At 42.7% G+C, this 13,010-nt stretch overlaps 1 protein-coding gene across 1 annotated transcript; it reads right to left on the bottom strand.

The window, feature by feature from the left end:
- Window positions 1–554: 554 nt before the first annotated feature.
- Window positions 555–3,605, bottom strand: LOC128346183 (uncharacterized). The gene is made up of 2 exons (XM_053299183.1): window positions 2,894–3,605; window positions 555–2,187 (listed from the first exon to the last, which is right to left on the bottom strand). Exons 1-2 carry the CDS (start codon window positions 3,031–3,033, stop codon window positions 1,197–1,199), a joined length of 1,131 nt encoding a protein of 376 aa, XP_053155158.1. The 5' UTR covers window positions 3,034–3,605; the 3' UTR covers window positions 555–1,196.
- Between the last annotated feature and the right edge of the window lie 9,405 nt (window positions 3,606–13,010).

Here is a 13,010-nt window from a genome sequence, read left to right on the forward strand (position 1 = left end):
CCACAAGCAAGAGGTTAGGGCATGCCCTCTCTCCTGCTGTTATGCCCCTGCAACTGGTATTCAGAGGCATCCTGCCTTTGAGGCTGGAGGTGGCCTATAGCCCTCTAACTAGTAGCCGTTGATAGACCTCTCCTCCATGAAGTTATCCAAACCCCTCTTAAAGCCATCCAGGTTGTTAGTTGTCACCACATCTTGTGGCAGAGGATTCCACAAGTTGATTATGCGTTGTGTGAAAAAGTACCTCCCTTTGTTGGTCCTAGATTTCATGGCAATCAATTTCATGGGATGACCCCTGTTTCTAGTGGTATGTGAGAGGGAGAAGAATTTCTCTCTATCCACTTTCTCCACACCATGCATGATATTATAGACCTCTATCATGTCTCCCCACAGTCATCTTTTTTCTAAACTAAAAAGCCCCAGGTGTTGTAGCCTTGTCTCATAAGGAAGGTGGTCTAGGCCCCTGATCATCTTGGTTGCCCTCTTCTGCACCTTTTCCAGTTCAACAATGTCCTTTTTTAGATGTGGTGACCAGAATTGTACGCAGTACTCCAGGTGTGGCCACACCATAGTTTTGTATAAGGGCATGATAATATTAGCAGTTTTATTTTCAATCCCCTTCCTTATGATCCCTAGCATGGAATTGGCCTTTTTCACAGCTGCCGCACATTGAGTCAACACTTTCAACGAGCTGTCCACCATGACCCCAATATCCCTCTCCTGGTCAGTCACCGACAGCTCAGATCCCATCAACATATGCTTGAAGTTGGGGTTTTTCATCCCAATGTGCATCACTTTACACTTGCCAACAATGAAGCACATTTGCCATTTTGTTGCCCACTTACCCAGTTTGGAGAGATCTTTTTTGGAGCTCCTCACAATCTGTTTTGGATTTCACTACCCAAAAGAGTTTGGTTTCACCTGCAAATCTGGCCACCTCACTGCTTACCCCTTCTTCTACATCATTTATGAATGAATTAAAAAGCACCAGTCCCAGTACAGATCCCTGGGGGACCCCAATTTTTACATCCCTCTATTGTGAAAACTCTCCTTTTATACCTACTCTCTGTTTCCTATTCTTCAACCAGTTAGCAATCCACACATGTACTTGTCCCCTTATCCCATGACTGCTAAGTTTCCTCAAGAGTCTTTGATGAGGAATTTTGTCAAAAGCTTTTTGGAAGTCCAGGTATACTATATCACTTGTTGACACTCTCAAAGAACTCCAAAATGTTTGTGAGGCAAGATTTACCTTTGCAGAAGCCATGCTGATTCTTCCCCAGCAGGGCCTGTTCTTCTATGCGCTTTACAATTTTATCCTTGAGCATGCTTTCCATCAGTTTGCCTGGAACGGACATTAAGCTAACAGGCCTGTAATTTCCCAGATTGCCCCTGGATCCCTTTTTGAAAATCCATGTTACATTTGCTACTCTCCAGTCCTCTGGTACAGAGCCTGATTGTAGAGATAAGTTATATATTTTAGCGAGGAGATCGGCAAGTTCACATTTGAGTTCTTTAAAGACTCTTGGATGCATGCTGTCTGGCCCTGACGATTTGCTAGTCTTGAATTTTTCAAAACAGTTTAGAACATCAACTCTTGTCACTTCTATCTGACTCAGTTCTTTAGCCTCCGTCCCCAAAAAGCCTGGTTCAAGAATAGGTATATGCTCAGTATCCTCTGCCGTGAAGACAGATGCAAAGAACTCATTTAGCTTCTCTGCAACCTCCATATCCTCCTTAATCATCCCTTTTACTCCCCCATTGTCTAATGGTCTAACCACCTCCCTGGCAGATTTCCTGCTTCTGATATATTTAAAGAAGTTTTTATTATTCCCCTTGATGCTTTTAGCTAAATGTTCCTCAAACTCTCTTTTCACCTCCCTTATTGTCACCTTGCATTTCTTTTGCCAGAGTTTGTGTTCCTTTCTGTTCTCCTCATTTGGGCAGGCCTTCCAATTTTGGAAGGAAGTCTTCTTCTCCTTAATGGCCTCCTTGATTTTACCTGTTAGCCATGCTGGCATCCTCCTGGTCCTGGTGGTGCCTTTCCTCCTTTTGGGTATACATTCTAACTGGGCTTCTAGTATTGTGGTTTTGAGTAAACTCCATGTGTTCTGGAGTGAAGTGACTCTCATGATTTTCCCTTTCAATTTTCTTTTCACCATACTCCTCATTTTGGAGAAGTTGCCTCTTCTGAAATTCAAAGTGTTTGTGTTAGACTTCCTTGGTGATTCTCTCCCTGCATGTATGGTGAATTTGATCGCACTATGGTCACTGTTCCCTAAAGGGTCCATGACACTGACATTCCGCAACAGGTCCCGGGTGCCACTCAGGATTAAGTCCAAGACCGCCTTCTCTCTGGTTGGTTCCAAGACCAACTTCTCTAGGGCACAGTCATTCAACATATCTAGAAATTTGACCTCTTTGTCATTACCTGACTATGAATTTACCCAGTCTATTTGTGGGTAATTGAAGTCATCCATTATTACTTCCCCACCTCTCCTTGAAGCCTCCCTGATTTCCTTCTGCTACTCCCAGACACTTTCAGCATTTTGATCCGGATGGCAATAGCATTTCCCCAGCAGCACATTTCCTTTCAGGCCTTGTATTGTCACCCACAGGTGCAGGACTCCGGTCCACCTAGGTTTTCTAGCTTGTTAGATTCTATCCCTTCCTTGACATACAGTGCTACTCCACCTCCATGGAGCCCCTCCCTGTCCTTTCTATAGAGTTTCTATCCAGGGATAACAGTGTCCCACTGGTTCTCACTGTTCCACCATGTTTCTGTTGTGCCCACTATGTCTATTTCTTCGTTAACAACCAAGCACACCAGCTTGCCCATTTGGGCTCAAAGGCTTCTGGCATTGGCCTATAAGCACCTATACACTGAATCACTTACCTGGTGTGTGTGCTATCTTTCTTTTGGCTGTTTGATCTCTTTGACCAGCTAGCACAGCCTTGTGTCTGCTCCTTATGTGGTTCTGCTCTGTCCCCTTCTGTTTTATCTGAATCTTTACCTGAAAATGGTAAGTTTTGCATAGTGTTCACCCCGCCTGCCCTCCACACCTCTAGTCGTGTGCATACTCTTTATGCCTGATGTTGTAAAGTCTACCTTTAGGTAGCTGTATTTATTGTATTAGGAATTGCATATGCAGTCCTCTTCTATATGTTTACTACGAAGGAAGTCCTACCGAGTTTAATTGGTTCTACTCTCACATAAGTGTGCATAAGATTACAGCCTTGTCTCACTGTGCGAGTATGTGAGACACATTTGAGACTTTGGGAATTCTATTTTATAAGAGGATGTTCCTAGTCCTTATGGTTCCCAAGTTAATATTGGAAATGTGCACAGTACCTGGTGATTTCAGTGCACCTTTCTTCTCCCCATGCCTAGCAGATGCAAAATAATTCCTCAGTTATATGCAAATAGATTTAATGTGCATAATTGAATCAGATGGAAGAATTTTGCTTAGCAGAGTTTATACACAGCCCCTGTCAAAGCTGGGGAAAAGCAAAGACATTGCAGTTCCTGATACCTACAGACATCAAGCTACAAATACTATGTCAGATATGGCTCATAATAATCAGGGAAATCGATATCTTTAATTAACTCCCCCCCCCCGTATAAAGCTGATAAGTCAAACATCTGAAAAGATTTTCTGCTTTCCATTCAAAGTAACAAAGGGTATGTGTTGGTGTATAGTCAATCCCTCCCACACCCCAAAACATTTTAAAACTGAGAGATATTTAAATCACTGCCAATTGGGGGAGGACCTGGAACATCCTGTAGGTCTCTTTCTGCTTTCCCATGCACACATTCTACTAGATGTCTAGTACATTCTATCTAAAGTGTTCCCACAGGGTTCCTGTAATCCTTCCCCCAGAGACCTCTCATCAATAGAATGGAGCAAGTACTGTTTGTGTGTGTGGTGGGGGACAGCAACTAACTGGAGCGTTTTCACTCTTGGGAGATTTCCCAGTGGTTCTGACAGAAATGTATAGGAATCCCAGGCACTGCTAGTCATTTCTGCTGTTATAAAATCTCCTGGGGCACTGGATGGGGGAGAGGACATTCAAACTGACATCTCTTTATTTGACATTCCACTGTCTCTGATCTAATTGGTATCAGTTATCTCAGAGGCTGATTGTAAAATGGTGGATGCAGTTATTGCTTTGGGATAAGGAAATAATGAGGACTGAACGTTAAAATATTTAAAGAAATCCAGGAAATGATTAATGGCAGATATCCACCAAGGTGGAGCCAAAGTAATTTGTCATTTGGTTCTTTCCTTCGCCTCTCTTGTATGTTGCTTTGAGTGCTCTAACAACAGAGCTGAGAAACATTTTATGAATAACAGACACAGCTGAGCCAGTGTCTAGTTGCATCTGAAGTGCTTTGCCCTCTATAATGTTGAACTGTTCCTTTGAACTGAACATCAAAGCTCCCCCAAACAATGCCCAACACTAAATATGGACCACATGTGCAAACTGTTGGATTTCATTTCATACTCTTTCTGAGGAATAACAGACACAGCTGAGCCAGTGTCTAGTTCCATACAAAGTGCTTTGCCATCTATAAGAGGAGTGATCTATATGGGCTCTGTATCCTCCTCTTGTAAAGAGGGAGTCTGTACAAATGCAATACTGAAAGCAGCTAATTCTTCTTCACTGCTGTCATCACTGCTCTCTAGTACCCATATGCTGTGATAGCTGCTCCAACATTGTTGCACGTCACTGTTGCTGCAATGTTCTTGGGCCTTACCATTGCTCCTATGTGATGTGTCAGACTGACACACTGATTCTTCATGCCCCTTTTCTTCACACGGCCAGTATGTCACATTTGAGAGGTGGCAGTTAACAGTCTTATGTCCCGGCTTGGCACAACACCCGCATTTCCCCTTGGGTTCTGTTTTGCCCTTTTGACTCAGAATATAATATAGGGGATGATTGGGAGGTTCACTCATACTCACAGGTTGCAACTCCTGTGACTTGAGGATGAGGATGAGGCTATTTCTGAGGCTTTAAAAAAGGTACGGTCATGAGGATGAGGCTATTTCTGACATGAGAATGACTATTTCTGACTATTTCTGACATGACATGAGGATGAGGCTATTTCTGAGGCTTTTAAAAAGGTATGGTCAGATGTCGTCAGGAGGAGTTTCTGAATGCTTCCATTTCTGTGGCCTCAGCTGATCTTGCAGAGCCATTTGCAAGGTGTCTCCAAAGTTAGAGGATTCTGCTTGTCTCTGTAATGCAGTAGCATAAGCCACAATGGTTTCCCCCACTTCTTGATCCCTTCTGTGAAAACGAAAAAGTTCAGCAATCTCCAAGGGCTTAGGTGAAAAATGGTCCTGAGGCCATTTCACAAGTTTAGTAAAGGTCTTAGAGCATAGCTTATCTGGATATGTCAAACTGCCAAGCAAGTGGTATGTTTCACATCTCATGTAGTTGGCATCCTCTTTTCCTCTGGAGTATCATGGAGTACAAAATATTGCTCCAGGTTCTCAACATAAGGGGGTCCAGTGCTCCACAGAAGCATCAAGATGACCCATACTTTCTCTTTGGGAACCCCTATCTATTTATTCCATGAGGGTCTCACAGGCCTGCCTTCATGCTTACAAAGGGCTCTTCATTTAACTGACTGCAAAAAGGCCTTATCGGGCCTAGTCTTCTGCAAGGCCTCTGGGCCTAAATAACCAACAACAGCCACTCACTTGTGGGTTGTTCCAGTGCAGAAAACATCAGGACAGCCATCTCACGAGGATCCCATCCTCGCCACTGTTAAGTCCAAGGGTCATACCAGGCGCGGCTCGTGAACGTGCCTCCGGGGGGGCAGCGAGCGGCTTCTTTAAGGTAAACTGAGCCGGTGCTCCGTGCCGCCCAGCAGCCCCCACGGCAGGGAATCACCTCCGCCACTCACCTGGCCGCTGGTGGGGGCTTGCCTCCGTGGGAGCCAGGTGAGTGGCGGAGGCGATTTCCCGCTGTGGGTGCTGCTGGGCAGCACAGAGCACCAGCTCCCTTTACCTTAAAGAAGCCACCCACCCACCCCCCGGAGGCGTGTTCACGAGCCGCGCCTGGGTCATACACAACTGGACCAAATCCTCAGTAACAGGTTCTTTATTAACAGAGAGCTCCTACAGGCAGCCATCAGCTTCTTGCAGTGCAACAACAACATAAGCCCCTTGGAGACTTAGCTTGGCAGAGCATACACAAGAGGTTGTGTGTGTCTTACTTCTTGTTACCACTGACATTCATCTTGCCGTCGCGTTTACCAGACATACAAATGGATCTGAAATACTAAAGGCACCGAGAGCATGAAGGAACCCTGAAAACATGCTATGAATTAGTGGGCCTCTGTAAAATTCCTCCAAGCTCTAAATGTGTGTCACAGTGCTTCTATTTTTAATTGATGCTGGTGGATGTCCCACAAAGCTTCCTCTAAGGCAGCCATTATAAATGTATCAATAAAAAGTCCTATTGTTAGATAACCTTGTTGACAGCTTGTGCAAAGGCAGGTACCAACAGGCATCACCAAAATACAGGACACAATGACTGCCTGCATAGCAACCTCTGATGAGCTACCAGAGGCTACTTGGAGAAGTCTTGCTTTGTGTCTTTCAAAGCATCGATGGCAGCATCAGAATAGAGCTATATTAGTGGAGAAAGAGCCTGCTTTTTAAATCCTAGATCAAGAATATCCTTGTCAAAAGACTCACACTTTGCAGTCTCTTAAAACTAGAGCTCTGTCTGTTCTGTAGGTCTTTATCTCTACATTTGCTGGGTATTGTTTTCATATAATTATTCTGTTTCCACTTCCAGGGTCTCCAAATCTGCAGGTGTCATCTGGTTAGTGTGGACAAAGCTCTCTGCACACTGGTAATATTTGTTGTTCCCAGACCTGATTCAAGATGCTTGTCTTAACCTATAAAGCTTTAAATAGCCTAGCCGGTGGGGAGACATTCACTTGTATAAGTACTGGATAATTGGCACTTAGTTTAGGGAATGCCTTCCTCCATACAGCTTCTGCCAGCCTCCCAGGAGACAGACTAACCCCTTCACTTCCTTCCTAGCCAGAAACTGGGCTGGGTAAGACTATAAGGCTGTTCTCATGAGCAGACTAACCCAGACTAGGGCAGCCCAGCCTGGGTTAGGCTGCTTGCACGCAGTGCCACACTGTGAAATAATGATAGTCTGGGGAGAAGGTAGCTCCATCCCTGTCTCTCCCCCTGCCCCACCCCATTGTGTTCATATGCTTACTTTCTCCCCCCATAAAATGTCTTCCCTCTCCTAGTAAAAAAAATTAAGTGAGGAGTTGTTTCATAAGCTTCCCTGTCATACCATGTATATTGCTGTACCATTGTGGTGTAGTGATTAGAGTGCTGGACTAGGACTGGGGAGACCTGAGTTCAAATCCCCATTCAGCCATGATACTTGCTAGGTGACTCTGGGCCAGTCACTTCTCTCTCGGCCTAACCTACTTCACAGGGTTGTTGGAGGAAGAGCAGAATATAAATGTAATAAAATAAATAAATAAATAAATAAAATTGTGGAATAGAATCATTGCAAAAGATATGACCTAGTCTTGATTGCATGCTGGCAAAAATGAGAAATATAGTGGTCACCAGCTGTCGTCCTGGCAAAATCACCTTTTAAAAAAGAACTCCAAGTTATTACTTAGGTCATTTATTATACAATTTCAAAACCAATGTGTCCCCCTCTTCCCCACCTACGGTAGCAAACAAGAGTCCAGTTGTCTTCTACACAGCTAAAATTAATGATGGTGATACCGGAGTACAGAGGTGGGAATTTGGCTTGAAATTCTGTTCATAAATGTAGTCTTGGTCCACACATGCTTGTTAATCACTAGGTGACAGTAAGATCTAATGATGACTTGCATGTATGAATGGGTCATAACAGGTATCATACCACAGACAGAATGTTGATGCCTCACACATCTCAAACACACTGCTTTTTGATGGAATCAGTTCACACATTCAGCTGCCAATCATCAAATGTACAGTAACTATTTAAAGAAATCAATTTGCATGAATCAGACCATCAAATCACTTGATAATGTTTTAATTTAAATCATGCTTCAGCCATTCTATAGCAAGCAAATATAAGGTTCCATGATCTTATTTACAACCAATTTTCCTATAATATGACATACAGTGAATTTGCAGTAAATTACAAACAGCAGTAAAGGTCTGGTTTCCAAAACCTGCTTCAGTTGCTCCAAGGAAACAGCAAGAAAAGAAGCATAAATGACAAGCTCTACTTTGGTTTCAGATTCCATTTAAAAGCACATGTGTATTGCTCCCCTGGGAAAGTGAAGGCTCTATCCTTGCATCAGAAAACCATACATTTCCCCATAAAGGAAAACAACATCTTCCTCACTTCAGATGAGTGTAAGAAAGGAAGCCTAAGTCACTCATGCTTACCCTCATGCTGCATTTTTGGAGTATCCAAAGCACCTCTGAGTATGTCATGTTCAATTAACCATGTTCTAATTAACCATGATATCCCAGCAGCTGAGAAACTGATTGAGGTTCTAGGGATTTTTTCCAGCCTTGTAATCACTACCCACAGATATATAACTTAGCAACAAAGTTTGCATCTAAATACTAATTACAGTCAAGATACCCAGAAGGAAACAGATAATGAAAGAGTTGCAGATTAAAGTGCAAGAATGAGTTACAGGAGTCGCGGGCAACTTTCTTCAGCCTGAGTTATAAGGGAGCTGAATCAAAGGAATGAGTTTGGAGCGCATCCTGCCTAGTTTTGTTAAAGTTAAATGCCATCAGAGGAGAGAAAAGGTCTAGAAAAGGAGATTGATTTAAGTTCTACAGTTAAATAGAAAAGCTGGGCATTCTCTTGGATATCTGGTGCATGCTGGGAAATGTAGTTCCACATGTTCATAAGAAAAGACTTCCTTAAGTCTGATATTCTGCAGTTAAGTTTCAGTTTCCGCCACATGGCACAACAGCCCTGGCTCCTGGACCCCCAGGGCCCTGGTCAAGTGTCCCCATTCACTCCAAGCTCTTGGCTTGGGCCCTGCTGAAGCCTTCCCCACTGGCAATGGGCTTTCCTCTATCCCAAGCAGAGCCAGGAAAGGAGGAGGAGCACAGCAGTTTGCCATCCACTCATTCACCTCTACTATAGAGCCCAACAAAGGCAGCAGGTAAGTAGTCCTCGGACTAGGAGTGGTAGGAGAGAGGAGGAGTGTGGTGGCTGAAGAAATAACTGAGTCAGCCTTATTTGGGTGGGTAGTAGGGATAATGTTATTAAAGTGTCAATAAATCTTATGTAATAACAGAAATGACAACTTTTGATGTCAATGAACATGGTTCAGTGCATTTTCATACAGCCTATAGAACAGATTCACTTTGTTGTTTAACAAAGTGAGTCATTGATAGATAGATAGATAGATAGATAGATCCTTTTCATGTTAAAGAGCAACAAATCGAAAATATTTTAACTTGAAGAGCATATTGCATTTTTTTGGTGACTATTTCCCTTCTAGTGCAAACTAGGTCATCAGAATTTAAGATAAGTTATTACATTTGATGGGGGGAAATTCTGTAAAATGAGGGGGGATCGCCTCAAGAGCTTGGGGGAGGGGATCTGAACTCCTGAAAAAATAATTAATTTCTGGTGATGTCAAGGTTTGAAATAAAGAACTTCTTAAGATACAGTTACAAGACAATCTGTTGATCCGTAGTGTTTGCCTGGCTGGCATGAATTCCATCATTCTCTTGCATTCTAAGCACGGAAGTTCATCTTTAAAGCAACAGAGGGGGTATGATGTATTAAGAAGTTCTATACCTCAAGGGTAAGAAGGAAAAGATAAAATTCAGGGAGAACACTGGTAAAGTAATAACTCATAGAGATATTTCTCTAGTGTGAGTTGTCCAGCTGATGTGGATTATAAAGTCGTTTAAAAATGTTTGTGCAAGTTAAAAGGAATCTAAATTTGGCTCCTATTATGTATTTAGCATTAGAAGAGGAAATTTAATCTGGCAGTTGTGAGTGTCAGCTCATCTGAAATGTGAGAGCTTAGCCAAAAGCACACTAATCGGTCAGAAATAATTGTTTTTCCTTACAAGTGTACATGTCAGTCTTCTTTTAAACATAAATTTTTGATATCTTCCTAACAGGGAAAAGAGGCACCTTTAAAGTGGTGGTTCTCTTCTGTTTAGCAGGGGGCTAGCAATTGTCTCTATCTGTCCCAGCACAGGATCTTTGTCAGGAAACTCTTTTCCCCCACAGTTTTGCTATATGATCTGCTTTGAGAATGTTTTTCCTGAAAAGCAGTATAAGTACAATACCAAAACAACAACAACATCAAAAACAATAATAAATACTTTGATCACCAACTCATTAGGGTAAGAACTCATTCTTACCTAGCAGTAAGTGGGGTTTATTTCTGAGTAAACATGCATTGAAAGTAACGGCATTCAGGTTACTTGCAACTTTCATTGGTTTCAATGAGACATTAGTGAATAACACGGAACTGCCGTTGAATAGGCCTGTGGTTCTGCAGATATTATGTCCAAATGTGGGAAACCGCAGTCAGGCACGGAGATGAAACTGAGGGTTCAGGATTGGAACTCCAGTCCGAACCCTCGGGTTGTGGTGAGTTTCGTCACTACAACCTGATGTTCCAGGCAGCTTGCGTTTCATCTGAATTCAGAAGCACAGGCTGCTGGCCCTGGAACTGGAGTTGATGGAGGAAGCTCCTCCCTCAACTCCAGCATGTTGGCTGTGCGGTCAGTCCTTCAGTAAAGACGGAAGCCCGCACAGCCAGCTCCCCTGCCTCTCTGCAGTCTTGCCGACTGTAAATAGGCAGCTCTCCTGAACATCCAAATTTTGACAGGAGAGTGGAGGGGGGAGGGAGCAGAATCACAAGTCCATTGGACCTGCAGTTTTGCATTACATGCTAATGTGGCCAGTGTCAAAACTAGTGTTAGCACTAAAATTTTGACCAAGTGAAATTCACAGTGAATTTCAAGGTCCCTCAAACCTTCAAGTAAGAATGTCTGAGAATTGTCAAGGGAAGCCAAGCAAGTTTCTGTAGGACAAGTGAAATTTCTCAAGAGGGTTTCTGCACACACCTAGCTTTTAATTTTTTTTTTTTTTTAAAGCTGGAGATTTTGACTTCTCCATTTACTGTCAAACATATCCAGTTGTTTCCATGTAAAAGTTGCTAAGACTATAAAAGTTCATGTGATTTGCCAGAACCTTGACCAGTGGTTCAATAAACCAAGCAACTGCTGCTGTTGCTCTTGCTGACATCCAGATACGCTTCACTTGATTGATATTTCCTGGTACACTATCAGCAATGGGCTGGAGCACATATAACTCTTTCAATCAATGATATGGTGAGTGATTCAGCTGGTGTAATTTTCCAGTGGAGATAATGCCCTGTGAATCTTCAGAGAGTGAATGGCATAAATATCCACATGGTAGGATGATTAATTGCAAATCATGCACTGTTTTTCTTAGGAGGTGACGTAAAGGATAGAGAGGAGGTTGTGAGCAGGCAGAAGGTGATGTTTGGGGAAACTGCATTGCTGGTTGCCGATCTTTTTGGCTACTGGAAGTAAAAGAACTTTGGAAACCAAAGTAAACAGTTTGGTAAGGGACAAAACAACCTAATGATACAGTCCTCTCCCCTGCAGAATAGAGGGAAGAGCAAAACGCTGATATGTAAATGGGGCTGAGCAGTTTGAATCCTGCAACTGTTGGGAAACATGAGTCAGGAAACATAACATACATAGGCCTAAACTGGTTCAGCCATCATTCTTTTGTCCCACTGAACCAGTCATAGTAGTTCTGTGAGGTGGGGCTAGAGATTTCTAAAAGAGTATTCTCAGCCCCCTTCCCAACCCATAAGTCTCAGGATCCTTTGGGAACAACTAAAATTGGATTATACAGCTGCTGGTCTTGGCTTTCTTTTAGGTTTCAGTGGGGGGTTGTCACAAAACTCTCACAACTTTACATTTCAGTACAAATTAAATGATTCTACAAACAATGATTTACCTGCTAAAAGCTAACCTAAAAGCTAAAGGAGAGCCAGTGTGGTGTAGTGGTTAGAGTGCTGGACTAGGACCAGGGAGACCTGAGTTCACATCCCCATTGAGCCATGAAACTAGCTAGGTGACTCTGGGCCAGTCATTCTCTCTCAGCCTAACCTACTTCACAGGGTTGTTGTGATGAGAAACTCAAGTACATAGTACACCGCTTTGGGCTCCTTGGAGGAAAGCGGGATATAAATGTAATAATAATAATAATAATAATAATAATAATGACCGGCCTTTACTACTTTTGTATTCATTTCCATGAATCTTTGTCTGGCATAATGGTTGAAAAATCCCCCTCTCCCCACTCTAGGCTGCTTTTGATGGTTTGATTTCAAGCTAGAAATTGCTAAATTGACAAAGCAGAAAGGGGTGGCTTGATAAATCAGTGGTATGAGTAAGGCAGGGTGGTTAATCAGCGGAAGAAAGCACAGAAAAGGTGAAGCTGTGGCAGTGCGTGAAATGCTTTTCACAATAAGTGGGCTGAAAGGATGCCTAATGAGTGCTTCTACCAAGGCTGCTGAGAGGACAGTGGGAACTCATTTTATCTATCTATCTATCTATCTATCTATCTATCTATCTATCTATCTATCTATCTATCATATGTATATGCTGCCTGATAGATAGATCTATCTCTCGGCGGCATACATAATCCAAATTACAATATAAAAATAAAATAAAAACAATTAAAACACTTTCATAGATTAAAAACCATTCATAGAACAATTGAACTGTTTAAAATTAGTTCTAACTAAAAGTCTGAGAAAACAGGTGTGTCTTAAGGGGGGTTTTTGTGTTTTTTTTAAAGCAATCAGAGATGCAGATTCTCTTATTTTGGCAGGGAGTGCATTCCAAAGCCCTGGGACAGTTATAGAGAAGGCCCAGCCCTGAGTCTCTACCAGATGAGCCAGCTGCAACTGTAACAGGACTTCCCCA

This window comes from Hemicordylus capensis, chromosome 2 (genome assembly GCF_027244095.1).
Source record: "Hemicordylus capensis ecotype Gifberg chromosome 2, rHemCap1.1.pri, whole genome shotgun sequence".
NCBI lineage: Eukaryota > Metazoa > Chordata > Lepidosauria > Squamata > Cordylidae > Hemicordylus > Hemicordylus capensis.

Bases quoted from the DNA above. Each gene is read 5' to 3' on its own strand.
- LOC128346183 (XM_053299183.1), bottom strand. From the start codon at position 3,033: ATGCAAAACTTACCATTTTCAGGTAAAGATTCAGATAAAACAGAAGGG. The intron at 2,188-2,893 runs GTAAGTGATTCA...TTTGAATTTCAG, and splicing joins AAAGATAGCACACACACCAG to AAGAGGCAACTTCTCCAAAA.